The sequence below is a fragment of the Barbatula barbatula genome (assembly GCF_947034865.1).
Source record: "Barbatula barbatula genome assembly, chromosome: 17".
Lineage (NCBI taxonomy): Eukaryota > Metazoa > Chordata > Actinopteri > Cypriniformes > Nemacheilidae > Barbatula > Barbatula barbatula.
In genome coordinates, this window is record NC_136780.1 from 9,199,683 (window position 1) to 9,220,016 (window position 20,334).

The 20,334-nt window shown below is 41.4% G+C and overlaps 1 protein-coding gene across 2 annotated transcripts in view; it reads left to right on the forward strand.

The window, feature by feature from the left end:
- Positions 1-20,334, forward strand: part of vps13d (vacuolar protein sorting 13 homolog D) — a 38,355-nt gene that overhangs the window by 3,202 nt on the left and 14,819 nt on the right. Inside the window, exons 8-51 of one of the 2 annotated variants that reach the window (XM_079477847.1) lie at positions 47-217; positions 415-515; positions 750-918; positions 1,064-1,165; positions 1,348-1,549; positions 1,711-1,893; positions 1,976-2,106; positions 2,209-2,275; positions 2,373-2,552; positions 2,661-2,791; positions 2,874-3,006; positions 3,102-5,354; positions 5,442-5,593; positions 6,183-7,265; positions 7,363-7,453; positions 7,572-7,698; positions 8,528-8,708; positions 9,320-9,544; positions 10,615-10,762; positions 10,882-11,095; positions 11,203-11,374; positions 11,956-12,071; positions 12,165-12,377; positions 12,456-12,727; positions 12,813-12,946; positions 13,063-13,218; positions 13,301-13,487; positions 13,782-13,856; positions 13,952-14,149; positions 14,241-14,330; positions 14,577-14,717; positions 14,842-14,967; positions 16,611-16,716; positions 16,804-16,956; positions 17,634-17,769; positions 17,918-17,965; positions 18,044-18,194; positions 18,284-18,500; positions 18,587-18,834; positions 18,912-19,103; positions 19,186-19,312; positions 19,421-19,563; positions 19,652-19,782; positions 19,900-20,075. In XM_079477847.1, coding sequence (XP_079333973.1) covers positions 47-217; positions 415-515; positions 750-918; positions 1,064-1,165; positions 1,348-1,549; positions 1,711-1,893; positions 1,976-2,106; positions 2,209-2,275; positions 2,373-2,552; positions 2,661-2,791; positions 2,874-3,006; positions 3,102-5,354; positions 5,442-5,593; positions 6,183-7,265; positions 7,363-7,453; positions 7,572-7,698; positions 8,528-8,708; positions 9,320-9,544; positions 10,615-10,762; positions 10,882-11,095; positions 11,203-11,374; positions 11,956-12,071; positions 12,165-12,377; positions 12,456-12,727; positions 12,813-12,946; positions 13,063-13,218; positions 13,301-13,487; positions 13,782-13,856; positions 13,952-14,149; positions 14,241-14,330; positions 14,577-14,717; positions 14,842-14,967; positions 16,611-16,716; positions 16,804-16,956; positions 17,634-17,769; positions 17,918-17,965; positions 18,044-18,194; positions 18,284-18,500; positions 18,587-18,834; positions 18,912-19,103; positions 19,186-19,312; positions 19,421-19,563; positions 19,652-19,782; positions 19,900-20,075 — 9,752 coding nt within the window. The remainder of the gene's footprint in view (positions 1-46; positions 218-414; positions 516-749; positions 919-1,063; positions 1,166-1,347; positions 1,550-1,710; positions 1,894-1,975; positions 2,107-2,208; positions 2,276-2,372; positions 2,553-2,660; positions 2,792-2,873; positions 3,007-3,101; positions 5,355-5,441; positions 5,594-6,182; positions 7,266-7,362; positions 7,454-7,571; positions 7,699-8,527; positions 8,709-9,319; positions 9,545-10,614; positions 10,763-10,881; positions 11,096-11,202; positions 11,375-11,955; positions 12,072-12,164; positions 12,378-12,455; positions 12,728-12,812; positions 12,947-13,062; positions 13,219-13,300; positions 13,488-13,781; positions 13,857-13,951; positions 14,150-14,240; positions 14,331-14,576; positions 14,718-14,841; positions 14,968-16,610; positions 16,717-16,803; positions 16,957-17,633; positions 17,770-17,917; positions 17,966-18,043; positions 18,195-18,283; positions 18,501-18,586; positions 18,835-18,911; positions 19,104-19,185; positions 19,313-19,420; positions 19,564-19,651; positions 19,783-19,899; positions 20,076-20,334) is intronic. The other variant, XM_079477848.1, reaches the window with a different exon arrangement.

Consider the following 20,334-nt stretch of genomic DNA (forward strand, 5'->3'; position numbering starts at 1 on the left):
TGTTCTCTATACTGAGAGTGTTCCATCAAACACCTGTCTGTTACAGGAGCAGATGAATAAATGTATGCAGAGCCGAGAGCATCAGTATATATTTGAGCCAGTTTGTGCCTCTGTTTTGGTGAGGAGGAACGCCTCAAAAGAGCCGTTACGAAATCGTCAGACACCACGCATTGAAGGCCAAGTGCAGCTGGAACCTCTCTCTCTTCGCTTGTCACAGGTACTGTGTGAATTCACTGTATGGATCTTGTATAACAACTTTTTAATAGAAAGCTATTCTGGTGCTCAGTGGCATGTCACAGTTTTGAGTCACAGCCGGGTGATGTACGCACATTCATTGAAAACAATGTTTTTGAATTTTATAGAAAGAATAACGATATCTACTGCATTTGAAAGTACAGATCCATTTGATTGCAGGTTCAGTATCAGCAGATCATGGCATTCCTTAAAGAGCTGGTCCGTAGAGAAAGGGAAATGATTTTCCGACAGTGGAGGCCTAAACTTCCCATCTCTGGAAAGTATGACTCATTTTCATGCACCTCTATTGAAAACAGGCTAAAATATTTCCACAATAAACCCTTTAAATAGGTCATGTTGATCAAAATCGGAATTTGAAAATCTTTTGTTTCACAATAGCATTGTTTAACAACATAATGTCTCCTTCTGTATGACATATCGCTTATTGCTCCCCGAACTCTATGGATAAAAACGTCTGCTAAATGTAAATGTAATGTAAATGTTCTGTGCTGAAGCTGTCGACAGTGGTGGATGTTCGCCATTAATGCCAACCTGAATGAGATCAGAGATCAGCGCAGACGGGGGAGCTGGGTTTTTGCTTTGCACAGGGCTCATGATGCCAAACTCTACACTAACTTGTATGTCCAGAGGCTTAAGGGAGTCACTTTGAGTTCACAGGAGGAGGTAAGAATTATGGACTTACATGATTGTAGACTATTCAGAGGTGCGATGCTAAATTCTGAGTGAACACTTTGTTTGCTTGAGTGATTGCGAGTAAAAAATATTGCGAAATCTCGTGATATATAATCTGCATTTGTCACGTGAACAGAATGAGTTGGAGAGGATTGAAGATGAACAGACACTGGAGGAGTTGCAGATTCTCAGGGAAACGGTGTATGTATCCTTCCGCAAGCAGGAAGAAATTGCAGAGGTTAGAAACTTGGATGACTTGCATAAGTTCCCCATAAGTTTCTTTTTAAGGTCTTTGAGAATGTTATGGCTAACTTTTAATATTGCATTGTCTAGTACAGAAGACAGTCATAGACAGAACATACATTATATGTCATAAATTGTTCAAATCATGTACTTAAAATATATTTGATATTCATTCAGAGTGTTCGAGAGCCTATCAACGAGACCCCGGCTACCACTCCCTCAGGATCCATCCCTAAAAGTGGGAGTTCTGGGATGATCCAGTACTTGCAGTCCTGGTTTCCAGGCTGGGGTGGCTGGTATGGGGGTGCTGAAAGAGGACCAGATGGACAGCCAGTTCCAGAAGACCTTTTACCAGGAACTGAACAGTGGGAAATTCTAGGTGAGCTTTTCTTTTTAATGTCAACCGAAATGTTATGGTAATGCTGTACTTATGTTGTATACCGTATTTAAGGACATTGTTTTCTCCTAAAAAAAAACGATTTATCTAATGGCATGTAATACACGATGCTATGATGTTACATACAACTGTATTCCAAACAGCTGAGACAGATGATCTTTTCGATCCTTTGGAGGATTCGCAAACACTGAATACCTACACAAAAAGGGACCATGTCTTTGCACGGCTGGACTTTGCTCTAGAGAAGGCATCTGTCACTTTGTACCATCAGAACAAAATGAAACCTAATTTGAGTGAGAGTGGAGTCATTCAGCTAGAGTTTTCAGGTGCCATTTACTTCTATTTTGGAATGATAAAGATTCAGCATATAGCTAAAGATAATAGTATATTTCTGATATTGCTTTATAGGTGTGAAGATTGGGATTGAGTCTCTACCTCGCTCAGAGTCCTCTTTACTCTGTGTAAAGCTTGGTGGGCTTTTTCTCCGTGACCTTTTTACCCAGGGTTCCATCTTTCCTGTCCTTGTTTCACCCAAAACGGTTCGATTTTGACATTAAATTTATTTGCTTAATGCTCCAGCAAGAATCTGCATGTGCTAATATCATTTGTAACATTTAAAATGCTTTTCCTTTTCATTTAAGGACAAGGTTGTTGTTGCTGTCAGTCAACCGTTAGGTCAGACTAATAGCACAGAAATGAACAGTCTGGGTGAGTAATCCCTTACAACATGTAAAAACACCAATTCACATGTGAATATCTCTGATGGTTAAAGAGAGTAAGAATGCATTTTTTTTACTATTTCAAGCCTCTGACGTGGAGCCTTCAGCACCTCCTGTCTTTGAGATGATTTACGAACGCAATCCAATAAGGAGCAAATTTGAGAGGAGACTAGAAGTCAATACTAGCCCTCTCAATATCATCTATAATCCTCAGGCTATCAAAAAAGTAGCTGAGTTTTTCTACAAAGGAAGAGTCCACACGTCAGGTGTGTTTTGAGGATAAGTACCCTTTCTTTTTTTAAAATATTTTATTACTTTTTTTAAATATATACATTTATTTTATAGTGTATGATGGTTTATTTTACGTAATTTAGGTTTCGGATATCAGTCCGAGTTAGAGTTGAGGGTGGCAGAAGCTGCTAGAAAGCAATACAACAATCTGAAGATACAAACCAAAGCAGAAATCAGACAAACTATTGATCAGCTGCTAGTTGGAGAGTTTATAGTAAGAATTCTCTTTAAATATGATAAATAACAGTCTGGATTAGATGTTCATCCATAACACTGCTGTGATTTGTTTTGTAAAGGAGAACAGTAAGCACTGGACTATGAAATTGGATATATGTGCTCCCCAAGTCATCTTCCCAGATGATTTTCAGTCTGAAGACCCCATGCTAGTGGTAGTGGACCTTGGACGTATACTTCTCACTAATTCTCAAGGTAACTGGTTCTGATCAAGTCGATTTGTCAGCAGTTATCACTTTGTGATTTATTTATTAGGGCTGTTGGTGAAAATTTTATTCCTGCTCCCACAGAGGAAAATAAATCAAATCCTAAGACCTCTCAGACAGAAGGGGAGAGCGATGAAGAGTTCAAGACGCCCTTAGCAACACCTCCTGGATCTCCACCACCAGAGCAAGAGGTTGATGTCAAAGGTCAGGAGAGGCACTGTGACATCACCAGCCTTAAATCAGCAGAATGTGCCCAAATCATCAACAGGAACCTGTATGAGAAGTACTCGTTATCTTTCAATGACCTCCAGATCATGGTCGGTCACTATAAAGACAACTGGAAGCATCTACAGGAAAGTGAAGTGGGACCCACTCATGTGGTTGAAAAATTCAATGTGCTACTGGAGCTAGAACAGAGACTGCGATACACATCAGACCCTCAGTTTCCAGGGGCTGTTCTCTCAGGAACCCTTCCAGACCTCAAAGTGCACATCAATCTGGAGAAAATGACCGCTCTTAGAAGCTGCCTGGCCAGACTTAGTAGTTCAGGGGCTGATGGAAGTGACGTGAAAGGAGAAAATCTCAGATCTCCTGACCCTCTTATACTTCGTCACGAGAAAATCTTTCAAAGGGAGGATAGTGATTGGAAACTCCAGGGTTCTGATAAAAGTCTCACCAAGAGCGTGATGGCACTTGAGCAACATACCCGAGAAGTACTTGTGGAGTCGAGACTTCTTCTTGCTGAGTTTAATATCAACTATATGCAGCTTGGTATTGAAAGCGGCGGGCGGTATATTTCTGTTCTGAAGGTGTTTGGAACAAATGCACATTTTGTAAAGCGGCCTTATGATGCTATGGTTTCTCTCACTGTCCATGGTCTATATCTTGTTGACACATTGCAGACATATGGATCAGACTTTGACCTTCTTGTTGCATCTCATAAACACCTAAGTTTCGATGTACCAACCGGAAGTCTCAGAGAAAGCCAGCCCACATCACCTGTCTCAGCCGACGGTATATCTCCAGATCTGCCAGGCTTACACAGGAACTCCTCAGATATTGCATTTGACAAAGTATCTCCACGTGGCTCTCCATTGAGAGACCACGAGGCTCTTATTAAATTGGAATATCAGTTTGTTAGCTCGGACTGCCCCTCAATGACCCTGGATAGCTCCCTTCAGGTCACCAGCATGCAAGTCAACAACTTGGATATTATCCTCAACCCTGAAACCATAGTGGAGCTACTAAAATTTCTACAACAGTCTTTTCCCAAAGAAGAAACCCCTCCAACACCACAGCTAACACCACTGCCTAATGGAGAAGACCAAGAAGACACCTATCAATCCACATATGATCAAAACAAAGAGTTAACTGTGGAAATCCACAGGTTGAACTTGTTGCTCTTACGCACTGTGACAACTGGAACTGTTCTGGGAGGTGAGAAGAAGGGCATGAAAATTGCTACCGCTAGTATTAATGGAACAAAAGTCAATGTTTCCATGGGAAGCCGATTGGATGTTAATGGCTCTCTAGGATGCATTCAGCTTGTTGACTTGACTCAAGAAGGTGGCAGAAGTCAGTTTGTGGTCAGTCTCGGGAGTCTGGAAGACAGCCTCTCGATAGACGACGTGGCATTCTTTCCCAGCACTGGCTTGACGCCCTATGAAGCATTGAGTTTCCACTTTTTGGAAAAGTCTCAAGGAGAATGCTTCCTTCAACTCAAAATGGCATCTCTACACTATAACCACTCAGCAAAGTTTTTGAAGGAACTCAGTTTATCAGCAAATGAAGTCGAAGACAATTTTCGTTCGATGTTGAAGACTGCAGCTACAAAAGTCTCGACCGTATTGGCAACAAAAACAGCAGAGTACAGTGGTATGGTGTCTCTTTTTGACACCCCATGCAGAAGATCCAGAAGACAGAGTCAGTCTCACTGGACAATTGACCCTTTTGAGGATGAAGATTTCCCTGCCCCTGAAAAGGAACAAGGTCTGGATTCTTTTCTGGTCAAATTGACTCTAGACGTCAGCATAGAATCCCCTGTTGTGTCTATTCCGAGAAAGCCTGGTCATCCTGAGCTTCTTGTCGGACACTTAGGGAGCATACGGATTCAAAACTTCATTACAGGGCAAGACTTGGAGGGAGAGAAACTGCAAGTTGAAGTAAAGGATATAAGACTATATTCAGTCAACACGAGCAAGCTGGTTTTAAGAAAAGCAGCACGGCTTAATAGCAGCTCGTCCTCTGGACACTCACCCTCTCATAGCAGCAATATTAATCTGAATGAGCCACATTTTACACGGCATGACTTCTTTGAATACTTGAGCATGGGAAAAGGTCAGTTTTAATTGTATATGTCGCTAATACAGTTTGGGGGATTCAAAAAACATTACTGAGGTATGCTTTCTTGTACTTTTCTTACAGCATTTCATGTTTTGAAAGATGCCACCATCAAGCTGACTTTTGAGAAAGTTGCCATTGATGAAAACTCACATTTTAGCTTTTTGTCATGTGAAGAACCTTACCAGAGCACTGGGCTACTGAAAGTTGAAGGCAGATTTGTCAATTGTGTCCAGGTAAAGCTTTATAAAATTCTAGCCCCAAGCAGGCCTGGTGCTAGCCTGGCTCGATTGTGGGGCAATCATATATTCTGGTTGGGCAGATATATAATCATAGTTCACTACATTTATATTATTTTTACATTTATTATACAATTGTCAGATCATTCTTTTAAAGGAATTTATCACTTTCAACATACATTTTTTTATGATAATTTACTCACCCCTGTTGTCATCCAAGATGTTTTTTTTTTTCTTTAGTCGAAACTAAATTAAGGTTTTTGATTAAAACATTCCAGGATTATTCTCCATATAGTGGACTTCAATGGACTCCAAACGGTTGAAGGTCAAAATTACAGTTTCAGTGCAGCTGCAAAGGGCTTTAAACGATACCAGACGATGAATAAGTGTCGTATCTAGCGAAAATTGTATGGTGAACAATTCCTTTAAAAGATAAAATAACCTTTAGTATTTTAATTATTTTAATTGTCAGCTGGATATTTTTAAAGTGGCCCAAGAAGAATGACTCGGCCCTTGCCAGAACTGTTACACATAAACAATTTGCTCAGTTTTAGACTTTAAACCCATTTTTTTTCCCTGTGTTTAGGTGTGTTTATGCAAGCCTGTGTATGAACAAGTTCTTCAAACCCTCGACAATCTTTCCTTCATCGAGGATCAGCGAGTAACGCCCAGTCAGCCACCTACACCTCCGCCTCCCACACCCTCCTCGACTAAACCACACCGCTTCCCTGATCTACAGGGAGGGCTGTTTGCCCGTGACCCCCCTCATGGTGGCATCTCGTACTCCTCATTGTCATCCTCTCTTTCAGCATCACTTCCACTGCAGAGCGACAGCCCCCCTCTCCAACCTCCCTCCTTTACCCAAGTGAGAGCCATCTTCAGGGTCTCTGAGCTGCAAGTGCAGTTGTGTGGAGACCTCAGTCAGGGCTCTCAAGGCCTGGTCACCCTGCGCTTCCAAGACCTGGAGGGAGACTTTACCAAAGATCATCCTCATTCCATGTCTATTCAACTAGCACTTCACTCCTTGTTGATGGAAGACCTGCTAGAGCCCAACCCAGAATCAAAGTACAAATATCTCATGGTATCCAGAGGTGCTCCAAAACCCTCCACCTTTAGTCCTAAAGAATACCTATCACAGTCTTGCCCGACAGCGTCCAGTGTTCCATACCCAGAAATGCCTCGTTCTCTTCCAGCACAATTTGAAGAGGCGCAGAATGTCTTTCAGTTTTATCAGAGGCATCCCAGTACGCCTTCCGCATCCATTCGGAAGAGCAAGAAAGATGCAGAGTGCCCCAGCACCCCTCCACCATCTCCATCCCGACAAACTCCGTCTCCCCATCCACGGGCAGATTTTGATGACTCTCTGGTACATATCAATATTCTAATGGTGGATAGGCGGCACCCTAAATTTAAGACGCGATATGGTAGTATCAGTCGGAGTGTGGACGTGGACTTCAACTGCCTTGATATTCTCATCACACTGCAAACGTGGGTTATGATTCTAGACTTTTTTGGAATTGGCTCAACTGCTAATAACCATGCTGTGAAAGTGCCTTCTACCATACCTCAGCCAATACCCGAACACTCACTGCAAAATAGTACACTCAATGATCTGGAAGATTTTTATTCTGAGATTGAGGAAAAAGTCAATACTAAGATTGATTTAAAGGTACAAATAATGCAAGATGTTAATAAATATACCAACATCAATATATTTATTCATATATGCATTTTATACCGTAGAAACAGTTTATCTTTCTCCACAGGTTCACTCTTTATCACTGGTACTGAGGAAGAAGACCAATGAGCTTGCCAAAGCAAATGTTTCCAAATTATTGACACATATAGAAATGATTGGTGTGTCTGAGTCTTAATACAATTAGTTAAAAATACAAGATTTTTTATATTTTGTGGAATAGACTTTTTCTTAAAGTTGGTGCTTGCTAATTGTATGTTCTGCGTTTTAATCTTTCAGACGGAGATCTTGTATTGCAAGGAAGTCTGGGAAGTTTGTCTCTTAGTGATTTGACCACCCACGGGGATCTATACAGAGAGCGTTTCACAACAAGTGGTGGAGAGGCCCTTGTCTACAACATATACAAGTATTCTATTTATTTTTCGTTGCTTACTCACTTTATTAATTTAAGCATGCTTTTATTCATCGTTACCAAGGAATTACATATAGTTGCTTATAGTCACTCCTTCCAAAGAATTCGCTGTTTTAAGTGTGTAATATTATGGAGGATCTATTTACGGAAATGCAATATTATATACATGATTATGTCTTCAGAGGTGTATAAAGACTGTAATGAACTGTTATGTTTTTATTACCTTAACTTAACTTGGAATGAGCTATTTCTATCTACATGCACCGTATGTATCCCTATGTATATTGCCAGTATCCCTAAACGGACAAACTGCTCTACAGAGCACGTTTCATAAATGCGTTATCTCCTTCGGCAAAGAATTGAAAATGTAAGAACATCTTAGCCCTCTGTTGGCCACTGTTGTGCTTCGAAAGGGAGGGATGAGCGGTCAAGTGAGCCGTTAGTTGTTATTCACGACCTCACCGATAGATCCTGCCAAAATGTATCTACTGGACCTTTAATAAGCACTTTTCAATATTTTAAATGGTTCGATTTTTATAACATATTTTAATTATAAATGTACTTACTGTTTTGTTAAGTAGGAAATAAAACATTTTAACTTAAAACTCTTATGTACTTTTACGCTAGTTAGCCTAGCAACATGATAACATCAAACTTTATTGTAATTAAATGTGTCTGTAATACACTTTACATTATGAACATTATCTGTTAATTGTCCAATCTGGAGGATTCATGATGGTTAGACTGCTGACTGGAACATAGTTTTCGTCTGATGTTCGTCTGTTTTGCCATTGACTTAGACTTTTCTCTGACTTTTCTCTAGGTATGGAGAACCAGACGTCTGCCTGCAGAGGGAATATGATATAAAGGTTTCTCTTCTGATGGCCTCAGTACAGTATGTTCATACCCAACGTTTCCAGGCCGAGGTTGTGGCCTTCATCCAACACTTCACTCAGCTACAGGATGTCCTCGGCAGACAGAGAGCAGCAGTCGAGGGTCAGGCAGTAAGTGGGACATTTCAACAGTGTTTGTTGTCTGTTAACCTTTGGACAGATGGTGTTTATTTTAAATAGCTTATTTGGCCCATTTTTACGCGTGTTTTGAAATAAGCACGCATATGAAAGCAGGTATCCAAGGAAAACAGGTAGCTGCTTGGAGTTTGGCTGATCGGCTCAATCCTTCCCTGCAGAGATGAGATAGAGTTACCCAAGAAGTTGTCGACTTTCTTTCTTACAGACACTTGTGATGAGAGCGGTCACTGAGCTCTCTGTTCTGGTTCTAATTCCACTCTCACTTGTGGACACGTACAGTCCAGAGATCAGCAGTTATCTAACAGTACACATACAATCTCAGTCACATATTGGGATTAAACAGCTTCTGTTGGTACTCATGTTGCAAAGAAAACATTTAGCAAATGAGACCACATGAATGTTGAACATTGTTACATTGCAGGTCTCTGTTTTGTCCACACATCACAAACAGAAAATATAAAAGGCTGTCTCTTATATAGTACAAAGAAGTCTATACTAATACTTTAATGTGAATCTGTCTCTGTGTGATCATGACACTATTGACCTTTAAAGTTGATTGTTTTGATTCACTTTCTACCATACAGGTGTGTGAGCGTCCACAGCGAGCTGCTCGTGTACTGCTGGACATACAGGCAGGTGCTCCTGTCCTCTTGATTCCTGAAAGTTCCCGCTCCAAACGCCTCATAGTGGCAAACCTGGGCCAACTTAAAGTGCGTAACCGCTTCCTGCCTGCTGGCACCCATGGCACCTTCTCTCTCAGAGATAAGGTAGAGAAACTTACCATGGCACATACCTTTTTTCCCTCTCTGGTGAGTCTTGTCATCCCCATATACACACTGATGTGTTGTTCTGCACCTGTCGGATGCTTTTTATTGTGTGTTATGTCATTTAACCCCAGGGTGGTTTCCCCCAGTCTGTGTAAATCATACTTGCATTCACAATATCAGTTTATGAATGTTTAACACTGATAATGTCATTTGTTTGTGAAGAATTTGATTTTGCATGCTAATTCATACAAGGATCCTTCTCATTATAAGGTATCAGGGCATGCTTAACTGAAGTGTGTGTTTATTGTGAGATTGAATATTATGATGTGTTTCTAACTTTTTCATACTTCATACTGACAAGTTTTATTCTCTGTTCAATTTTGAAATGCAGTGAAATTTTAAGGGACAGTTCTCCGCATTAAGTCAAGTCAGCTTTATTTATATAGCGCTTTTTACAATTTTCAATGTTACAAAGCAGCTGTACAAGAAAACATTGACTATAAGCAAAACATAAAAGGTTATGCAAGTCAAAACACAGGTCAAATATTAGACACACTATAAATTCCTACATGCAGTGTTAATTAAATAAGACTATAAAATTCTAGCATTATTACATTTCTTTCCTTTTTTGCTCATATCATTCCAGTTAGTTAGAAATTATTGTTTCCATTAAAAACAGCTGTTGAAGAATTGTAACATCAGATCGCATAGATCTTTTTTAGGGGAGGTGGTTACATATACAGTATCTGAAGATTGTTTAAAAACTTTGTGCTTGAGGTACCGTCATTGGAAATATTAGTTTTGGGCCGCATTAGGGTCAGTAAAATATTTTGGTATGCTATCTGTTAGTTTCTGACTGGCATGTGGTGGAATCTATGTCATACATGACAGAGATCTGCTGTCAGTAGTGAACACACTGAGCTGTTCTCATACTTCTGTCCTTTTTCTTATTTCTCTTTCAAAATTCTGTAAATTGTGTACTGTAAATGAAAGTTTCTGTAAATTTTGAAATTTAACACTTATTGTATCATGTTTATTTACTTGCTTATTGCATTGCTAGCTAAATTATGTCTTTCATTGGTTGTATGTTAACACTGTGATCGTTCCCAAAGGATCGCGCAAAGGATGCCCAGTTCTCCTCTGAAAAACCATCTGAAAAGAGCAACGCTTCAAACTCAAGTAAATCCTCTGGATTTACCCTTGGCAGACCCCAGCCCGGCCTCGGAAGCATCCCTGAAGCTGATGTACCATCAAATCCAGGTCAGCACTCAGAACCTGAAATACACTTTATTGATTGCAAATCCAGACGATGCATTTTTGAACTTAGTATCCTTAATTCTTTTCATTCTGTAATTGACACTCATGTCATTTTGTTACAGAAGACCATGTGTGTCTGCTTGACTGCATATCATTGGACCTGCAGGAGATGGACATATTTGCAGCAGAGCGGTTGCCTTGTGAGCCATGCGACAGTGTTGGGAAACATCTGGATACAGACTTGGTCTTCCCATCTTATTCGGTGCGCAGAAGCGGGTCGAGTCTGCTTAAGGAGCGCTGCCATCTGAAGCTAAAAGTAGAGCGTAATCTTGACAAGTCAGTCACATGTTTCTCGGATTTGACCGAAGCTAACCCTCAGAATATAATAAAGTAGTTTCATTCGTCTTTATTTTGTCGTGTTTTTAATTTCCGTTCTGTCTCAGGGAATTGAGTCATGCTGTCCCAGACATGACTATCCATGGTAGCCTGTCTTCTGTCCACTGCTCCCTGGACCTGGAGAGGTACCAGCTGATCCGCGGCCTCCTGGAGCACAACCTTGGAGAGCCCGTGGAGGAGTTTCTGAGGCCTTACAATCTACAGGACCCTAGCAATTATGTAAGCATACAGTATTACTGTAGTTTTGCTCGAACAGTCTGTTTATATATTGGACACAATTATGTTGTACCATCTTTGCAACCTCACATAAATTATGAAGAAAGGTCTTCTTAATGGCAAAGTCATTTATAAATACCCTTAAGTAGCACAGGGAAAATTGTGGCAATGGCCAACAAAACGTTGTATGGGTCAAAATGATCAATTCTACTTTTCTGCTAAAAATCATTAGGATATATGTTCCATTTAGATATTTTGTAAATTTTCTACCGTAAATATATCAAAACTTAATTTTTTTCATTATTTCGATTTTTGTGCACCCTCTGATTCCAGTGTTTTAAATAGTTATATCTTGGCCAATATTGTCCTATGCTAACAAACCAGACATCATTATAAAACTTATTTATTTAGCTTTCAGATTACATATAAATCTCAATTTGGAAAAATTGACCCTTAATAACTAAGACTGGTTTTGTTATCAATTTTGTACCCATATGTTTATTACACTCGTGTTTTAATCTTTATCCTTAAAAATAATGCATCATTGATATGCAAATCATTGATCTCCTTGTTTCTCACTACAGACTGTGTTAAGTGGTGATGTGTACACAAGTCTTTCCCTTCTGGTTGACATGAAGGATGTTAGTCTGGAATTTTCGGACCGCCAAAAATCCACAGGTCATAACCACTCCTTGGCCAGGTACATGAGAATATATTGAACTTCTTTTTACATTTCTTTTAAAAAAACATTACAATAAACAGATTTTTGTTCTTGCTCTTTATTACCTGCAAGGTTCGATTTTATGAAATCTAAACTCCTGTTTGAGAGCTTCTCCAATAGCTCCAAGTCTGTGAACCTGGTGTCTCATTCACTGCTCGCTCATGACACTCGATTCACTGGGTGCAATGGTCCTACAGAGGGCAAGCAGAATGTGTTCGATTGCATTCTGCAGCCATCCAAAACTGGCAACAACCGAGCTTCTTTGCAGCTGGAGCTACATTACAGGTATGCGGCGGTGACTACTAAAGCAAATTTTTACCTGCACGAAATAAACACTCACTTCATGTTCTCTCTGTCTCGCAGATCTTCACGGGAGTCATCACACTTCACTGTGGTTTTAAACAACCTGCGAGTCTTTCTCATCTTTGATTGGCTGCAGCTGGTGAGTGACTTTCTGCACATGCATGTGGACAAAGAGGCAGAACCTACCCATCAGTGCTGGCCTAGTGGAAGCAGTGACATTGGAGGCACGGGGGCTTTCATGCCCAAAACAGTCAAGAGCGGTGTGGTCACTAAGCGAACCACCGTGCCGGTCATTCAAGATAAACACCTGGAGGTTAAGATCAATGTGACAGGTAATGAATTAGCAATGCTATGTTGCTCTCTTACGCAGATTCTTTAATTTGGAAAAACTGATTTCTGTTGCATGTTTATCTCCAGGGACAGAGTTTGTGGTCGTGGAAGATTCTTCATGTTTGGATACCAATGCTATTATTCTGAAAGGCACCACTGTACTTACATATAAGCCTCGAATTCTGGACAGGCCTTTCTCGGGCAGTTTGGCTGGCATAGAGGTAACGCACTGCACGCCAGTGATTCCACCATATCTGATAGCAGATTCATTAAATGGGCTGGAAGTTACTTTGGACTAAATCATCAGGCAAAAACATGTACCTTGTCTTCCGATTAGGTGTTCTCCTGTCGGCTGGGCAGTGAGCAGGAAACAGCATTGTCCATCATCGACCCTGTCAATGTGCAAATGGAGCTCTGTGGGAGTCCAACATACCAGAGCAGCACAGGACTCCTTGATGCCTTTAACATTGAAGACTTTCCACCTCTCCTTGAGGTCAGTGGTTACAGGATAAATAAGCTTTTAAAAAGTTTTATGTAAATATTTATATGGTTCAAGATTCAGTTTTCCCCTTAAGATCCAGTTTCCTGCCCTGGACATCCGTCTCTCCTACAATGATGTGCAGCTATTCCTGGCAATTGCTAAGTCCATTCCCACATCAGCATCAGCTGGCCCTTCAGACACCGGGACTGAGACTGCGGCACCCACCGCTAACAAGGACAAACCAAAGGACAGTTTCAGACGCAAGACAGAGGCCTTGCTGGGTTAGATAAAGGGATAGTGCACCCAAAACTGAAAATTCTGTCATCAATTACTCACCCTCTTGTCATTTAGACTTTGTCATTTGACTTTATTCGACAGAACAAAAGAAGCTATTTTGAAGAAAGTTGGTAACCAAACAGCACTTGCACCAAAAACCATAAGTGTTTGAGTGCCGGTTAACAACATTCTTCTAAATATCTTCTTTTGTGTTCTGCTGAAGAAAGAAAGTCACACAGGCTTTAATGAAGTTATTTGAAAACACTGTTGCTAAAGTTTGATCAATTATGTCATTTCAGAAGGTCAGCTCACCCGGTTACAAGACCTCGGGTTTAGAAAGGAAGACTGCAGACGGGCCCTCATTCACTGTAAAGGTACAACATTTTATACGAAGACTACAAAAGAAACTCTTGTGAATTTAAGAACAGCCTGCTTTATGATCCATGGCTCTTTGTGTGTTAAACAACAGGTCAGCTGGACCAATCGGCCACATGGCTGTGGGAGAACGCAGAAAGCATGTCTGGACGAAACAGAGCTAACTCCGACTCAAGCAGTCATTCGACTCCTCCTCTCTCTGGTGTGGAGGTGAAGGCAGACAGCGTGTGTATCTGCTTCATCGATGACTGCCTGGACCGTGACGTCCCTCTAGCAGAGCTCACCTTCTCACGTAAGAATGACTGCGTGACGTGTTGCTGAGACACCAAACATACACACTGCAGCTGGACTGATCTGTACAGGTTATCTTTTTTTAATTGCAGGTCTGTCTGTTCTCCAGAGGATTGGATCTATGCAGGAAGGGAAGGCTAGTTTTACACTTTCTGGAGATTATTACAACAGAGAACTTTCAGGTGAGGTCATAACTGTGGGTCCAGGCCCAGCAGTAGGCACTCCTCCCATAGTCATACAAAAAATAATTGTATCACAAAGAAATCACACCGACCCACAGTTCAAATAACATTTATCACTAGTTTGAGGTTATTCTATAGGAGTATATACATTTCATAGTTCAAGTAGTGAACTGAGTGTAAATCAATGTCTATCTGTGTACATAAGTGAACACACACATACTTACGCTTCCGCCTGCATGTCTACAGGCTGGGAGCCGTTCATCGAGCCCTGGCCATGTTTCCTGACTTGGCAGAGGCAGGCGGCAGGCCGGCTCCATCCTCCTCGCCTGAAGATCGGACTTCGAGCCAAGCAGAGGCTGGATGTCAACATCACGTCTGTCTTACTGGGTACTAAGTCTAGGTCAAGCAGACTCGGACGTCTCCAGACTTTTTTCTAGATGTTTGCTTCCATATTTATGAGCGCCGTGTCCATTCTGACACCCTGTTGTGGACCTGTCTTTCTGACACACAGAGCAGTACAGCACCACCAAGACTTCGTGGTTAGCAGATTACTGCAAGGAAGACGAGCAGCCGCCACAGCCCTCCACCGCCCTTTCCTGGATGGGATCGTCGGTGGACCCCCCCTCTTTTGGCCAGAGTGAGTAGCAAGCGTCTGCCTAAGGCTGAAGTATAGTTCCCTTTTTAGGCTTATGAAAGGGACAGCGTACAGTGCGTGTGATGCAAATTTCGTTATCAGAATAGTAAGCGCGTACTGTACGCACAGCTGGATTTTTGTTACCTTGCGTTGTTAGTTTTACCAACAGGTGGTGACCGTGTCCTGGGCCGTCAGTCACTTGTACGTTTCGCTTTGCTTGTCAGAACGTTTGAGCCTCAGAGCTCAGAGTCCTTTGCCTTATTCTCATTTTAGTCCCACATAATACTATAGAAAAGTATAGATATATAGTCTTATTGTTGTTGTCTTTCTGCTGTTTCATTCGCCACCCTCGAAACTGCATAAATGCTCCCTGCTGACCCTGGTAGGCCAGGAGAAGTACTGCAATATTTTGCAATGCACATACATGCGTCATGAGTCGAAGGACATATACTTTGCAAGACTGTGCGTTCGGCTGTACGCTTGCGTACACTTAAGCAAATGAATTATAGCAAAGGCATCAGGCTGAACTGTTTGTCAAGTGTCAAGGCTGTCGAATGGCTCATTGGCGTTTCGCTAGCAACGCCAAGGTCATGGGTCCGATCCCATAGTATAGCATAATGCAATGTAAGTCGCTTCAGATAAAAGTGTCTGCCAAATGCATAATTTAATGTAAATGTAAGTGAATGGCACATCATGTTACCTAGTCTACGACACAAGAGGTTATATATTTTATGAGTAAATGGAGAGGAAATCCTGACAATGTCTTAACATCTTTGTGATTTAATGATTCCACATTAGTTCAAATGTACCTCAATATTCAACTCACAGTTCTTAGTGTGTGTCATTCAGCCCTTGTCTTTGACTACATACGTCTCCACTCCTTTGCCCACCGTCTCCTAGCATGTGTTTCTCTCTTCTCTCCCCCTAACCCCTTCTCTCTGCTGTCAGGTCTTCCTCTTGCCTACCTTAGAACTAGAAGCTCTACCAGCTTGACTTGTCTCGAGCAGCAGATTCATGCCCGAGGTAATGTTCATAGACGGGTAGCTGAACACAAGTGATGTCAGAAAGTCATTGTGTTTGTTGTGGTAGAGAGTAGGATAGAACTTTTCCTTCTCTGAATTCTGTGTCTTTGTTCTGATCTTAGTGGGATAGTTCAGCTAACAAAAGAAGAAACACAAAAGAAAAATGTTCATCAGGTTTTATTTAAGCTCTTTCTTTCATTTTATAGAATGTAGGTAAATGGTTCTGTAAATGAGGCAGTAACAAAAAATCTACCTAACATTTCATTTTGTTTTCCACTGAACAATTTTTAGTTATCAATTGTGAAGCACATAATGGTAAATAAATTATTTTAGTTTTTGGCTGAACTATCCTTCGGAACCTAATCCTATCCCCCAAATTGAACCCATAATGTAACCCTGCATATTTGTGTTCAGTAAGAGTTTATGCGGCAAAATGTTTTATATTTGCAGATTTCATGTGGTAATTAAAAATGTCATTTTAAGCTTTTCTTTTCTTGCCCTTAAATTCTCCATCAATTTAAATATGAATCCACTTTAGGAAGCAAATGTAGCATTTAGTTTTCACTTCCAACCAAAATTTTTCTTATATCCTTGTTTTTAATTTTGTTTAATGTCATGTTTCAGCGGATGTCAAGCATTCCAAAAGGAGGCAGCCATTTATTCCTTACGCCCTACGGAATCATTCTGGCTGTACTCTGTGGTTTGCTACTCTCACTACCACACCAACCAGGTCAGAGGAGCTGTCTATTCTATTTCTAGCCAGTGTTTCATCTATGTGTAAGTCAGTGACAATACACTGTGTCTGATTTGTCCACAGAGTGGCGCTGTCCCACAGCAGCAGTGCTGACTCTATATCTGACATGCAGGGGTCTGGGACAGATGATACACACAATGTCAGCCAGTGGAGAGAAGTGTTGCCTGGGGAGGAGATCCCATTTGAGTTCGAAGCTCGGGAGAAACTGAGACACAGGTAGAAAAAACTGTTAAAAAAACTGATACTGAAGGGTTAATAGCATACTGTAATCAACAGTTAATGGAAACAATGACGTATTCTGTGCTATAGTTTGACAGTAGGGTATTTATATTGCAACTACTCAAAAACCGTTTAACAGCCAATTTTTGTCTAAAGTTACTTGCAGGGCATTAGCTGCAGTGACACTTTCTCTTTACTGTCATGCTTAGGGGCATAATTATGGTAGAACTAAAGCATAACCAAGGCATCTCTTGGATTGTTCATTCCTTAGAGCTGATGGATATTTGCTGGTAAAATAAGCATTACAGATTTGATTCCAGGCTGGTGTGAAACACGAAGCTGAAAAACGACATAGATCACAGTCCTGCTCTATCAGCGTTTTACCCATGAGCGAGGCTTGTGGCAAATCGTCTGTTAAATGACAGTCAAAAAGCTTCAGGGCTAATCCTTACCTTAAGCTAATTAATATGATTTAATAGCTGCTTTTTAGGTCTGGGTGGAATTTTTAAAGCCAACATGCAACATAATTCACAAATGTACTTATGTAATGTGATCTATTTAATGAAGCAATATAGGGTATGTGAAGCTAACATGTGCTTTGTTTTAAATAAACATTCAAATGAATCCCACTATTACATTGATTCTTCTACATGATTCATTGGTCCCTACTACAGACACACCCATGAGCTGAAGCTACACCAGCTGCTGGTGCGTGTTGTGGGCTGGGAGCAGGTGAAGCCAGTGTCAGTGGACAAAGTCGGAGTGTTCTTCCGCTATGCTGCCCCTGATCGAAACAACCCCTCAAGCACTGTAAGTTACGATGGGTCACGCATTGTCTATATGATCACATTATTTTGGGATATCTACAATTATTGTCTTACGCTTTAACTTATAACTGAACCCATATTTTAAAACATTTAAAAGTGATGCATACAAATGTAATACATTGGCTTTCTAGGTTGGCAGCCCTATCAGCAGAACAAACATCATACACCCACATGTATACGTAAGTGTACTTTTAATCTACAATCCCTTTTGATCATTCTGTTATTCTGTAAACACATTCCGTAATCTTTGTGTTCAGTTCTCAGCCTTGCCGCCCGTCCGAGTGGTTTTCTCCATTACAATGGAGGGCAGTGCACGTAAAGTCATCACAGTCCAGTCTGCACTTACTGTGAAGAATCGCCTTGAAGTCCCCATGGAAGTTCGACTAGACAGTCCCTCTGCACCAGACAGTGAGCAGCTACAAACCAGGGCATGTTTCTGTTGTCATCTGCTGTCACCTGTATTTGCTCACTATTCATCTCGTTTCCCTCCTGTATAGAACCTGTTGTCCTTCCACCCATCCTGCCTGGAGAAGCTTTGGCCATCCCTCTCCATCTGACCTCTTGGAGGCTGCAAGCAAGACCTAAAGGCTTAGGGTTGTTCTTCTGTAAACTGCCTATCCATTGGACCACCGTGGAGCGACCTGGTGAGGTCAGCAGCAGCAAGAGGGAGTGCCAGTCAGCAGACTATAATGAGCAACTTAAACGGAGCTTCAGGTAAACATAAAAAGTGAAGAGACAGAAAATATCTAGACACAGTGTCGTCTTATGTGTTCTGAAATGAATTTTCTTTACTTGAATAGGTTTTGTGTTGTCATTAAGAAAGAAAACTACCCCGAACAGCAGCCTGCCAAAACTGTGGCAGGAAGTGCAAAACACATTTACCGCCAACCAGGTCACACTATCTGTCTACTGCCCACCCTGGTGCTGACCAACCTTCTGCCCTGTGACCTCAACTACTACATCAAAGGCACCTCAATAAAGGGAACCATGAAACCGGGCAAAGAGGCAGTGCTACACGCCGCAGACACATCGCAAAACATAGAATTAGGTGAACTGGAGAACAAATACATGTTTCTTTACACAAGTGTATTAATGAAAGCTTCACAGTGGGCTGTTCGTTCACAGGTGTACTGCTAGAGAACTTTCCTGTGTGTAAAGAGCTGCTCATCCCCCCTGGTACACAAAACTATGTGGTGCGCATGCGGCTATACGACGCCCAAAAGCGGCTGCTCTGTCTCACCATTCGGATTATTCTTAGAGCCCAAGGAGCGCTTAAAATCCTCATATCTGCTTCCTACTGGCTCATCAACAAGACTGGTATGCCTTATTGATGAGATTAGATGATTTAAACTGAGCATGCAGTTGTATTGTACTAGAACTAGTTTTTATTGGCTTGCAGGGCTACCTCTGATCTTCCGTCAGGACAATGCGAAAACCGACGCCGCTGGGCAGTTTGAGGAGCACGAGTTAGCCAGGAGTCTGAGCCCTCTGCTCTTTTGCTACACCGACAAAGAACAGCCCAGCATGTGAGTGCAGCAAGATCATTGTTGTGTCCCCGGATGCAAATCTCATTTAACGGCTAGATTGTCCCTTATTTATTGTATAAGTAAAATGTTTGGTGCTCTGTGAAACAGGTGCACCATGCGGATTGGTAGAGGGATTCATCCAGATGGTGTTCCAGGTTGGTGTCAGGGTTTCTCTTTGGATGGAGGCAGTGGAGTAAGAGCAGTCAAAGTCATTCAGCAGGGGAACAGACCTGGACTCATCTATAATATTGGTAATAAGAGAGTATCTCACATGGTCAGAACAGCATTTTTGCATATGTGCTAACAGAAGTCATGATAAAATGTCCTGTCTGTTTATAGGAATAAACGTGAAAAAAGGGAAGGGACGTTACCGTGACACCCACATTGTGACCTTCGCCCCAAGGTATCTGCTTGACAATCGATCGTCTCACAAATTAGCCTTTTCTCAGAGGGAGTTTGCCAGAGGAAAGGTAAGTTTCACTGCCACTTACGTTTTTAATATTTTCAGTGAAATTAGTATGAACAAAGCTTGGCTTATTTTTGTTGCCAGTTTAATAAACTATTTCTGCTTTACTGTGTTGTTGCAGGGCACTGCAAATCCAGAGGGCTACATCTCAACCCTGCCAGGCTCTAGTGTGGTGTTTCACTGGCCCAGAAATGACTACGATCAGCTTCTCTGTGTCCGTCTCATGGATGTATCCAACTGCACGTGGTCTGGAGGTTTTGAGGTCAACAAGCCCATATCTTTCCACGTCAACATGAGGTACCCAGTACCACCAAACACACATATTTCTAAAGATTGCTGACCAGAACAGAAATTGTTAGTTTATACTTTTTAGACAAAACTATATTGCACTTTGTTGTATAGTATGTGCACTTGTGAAACAAAATACTGGTAACTACATGTATTTACTGAGTTATGCTGTGTTCACACCAAACGTGAAGCATCGCATTCCTCGCTCTTCATAAATTGTGGGATTAGTTTGTAATAAGTGGCGTGAAAAACACTGCGCGATGGAGTC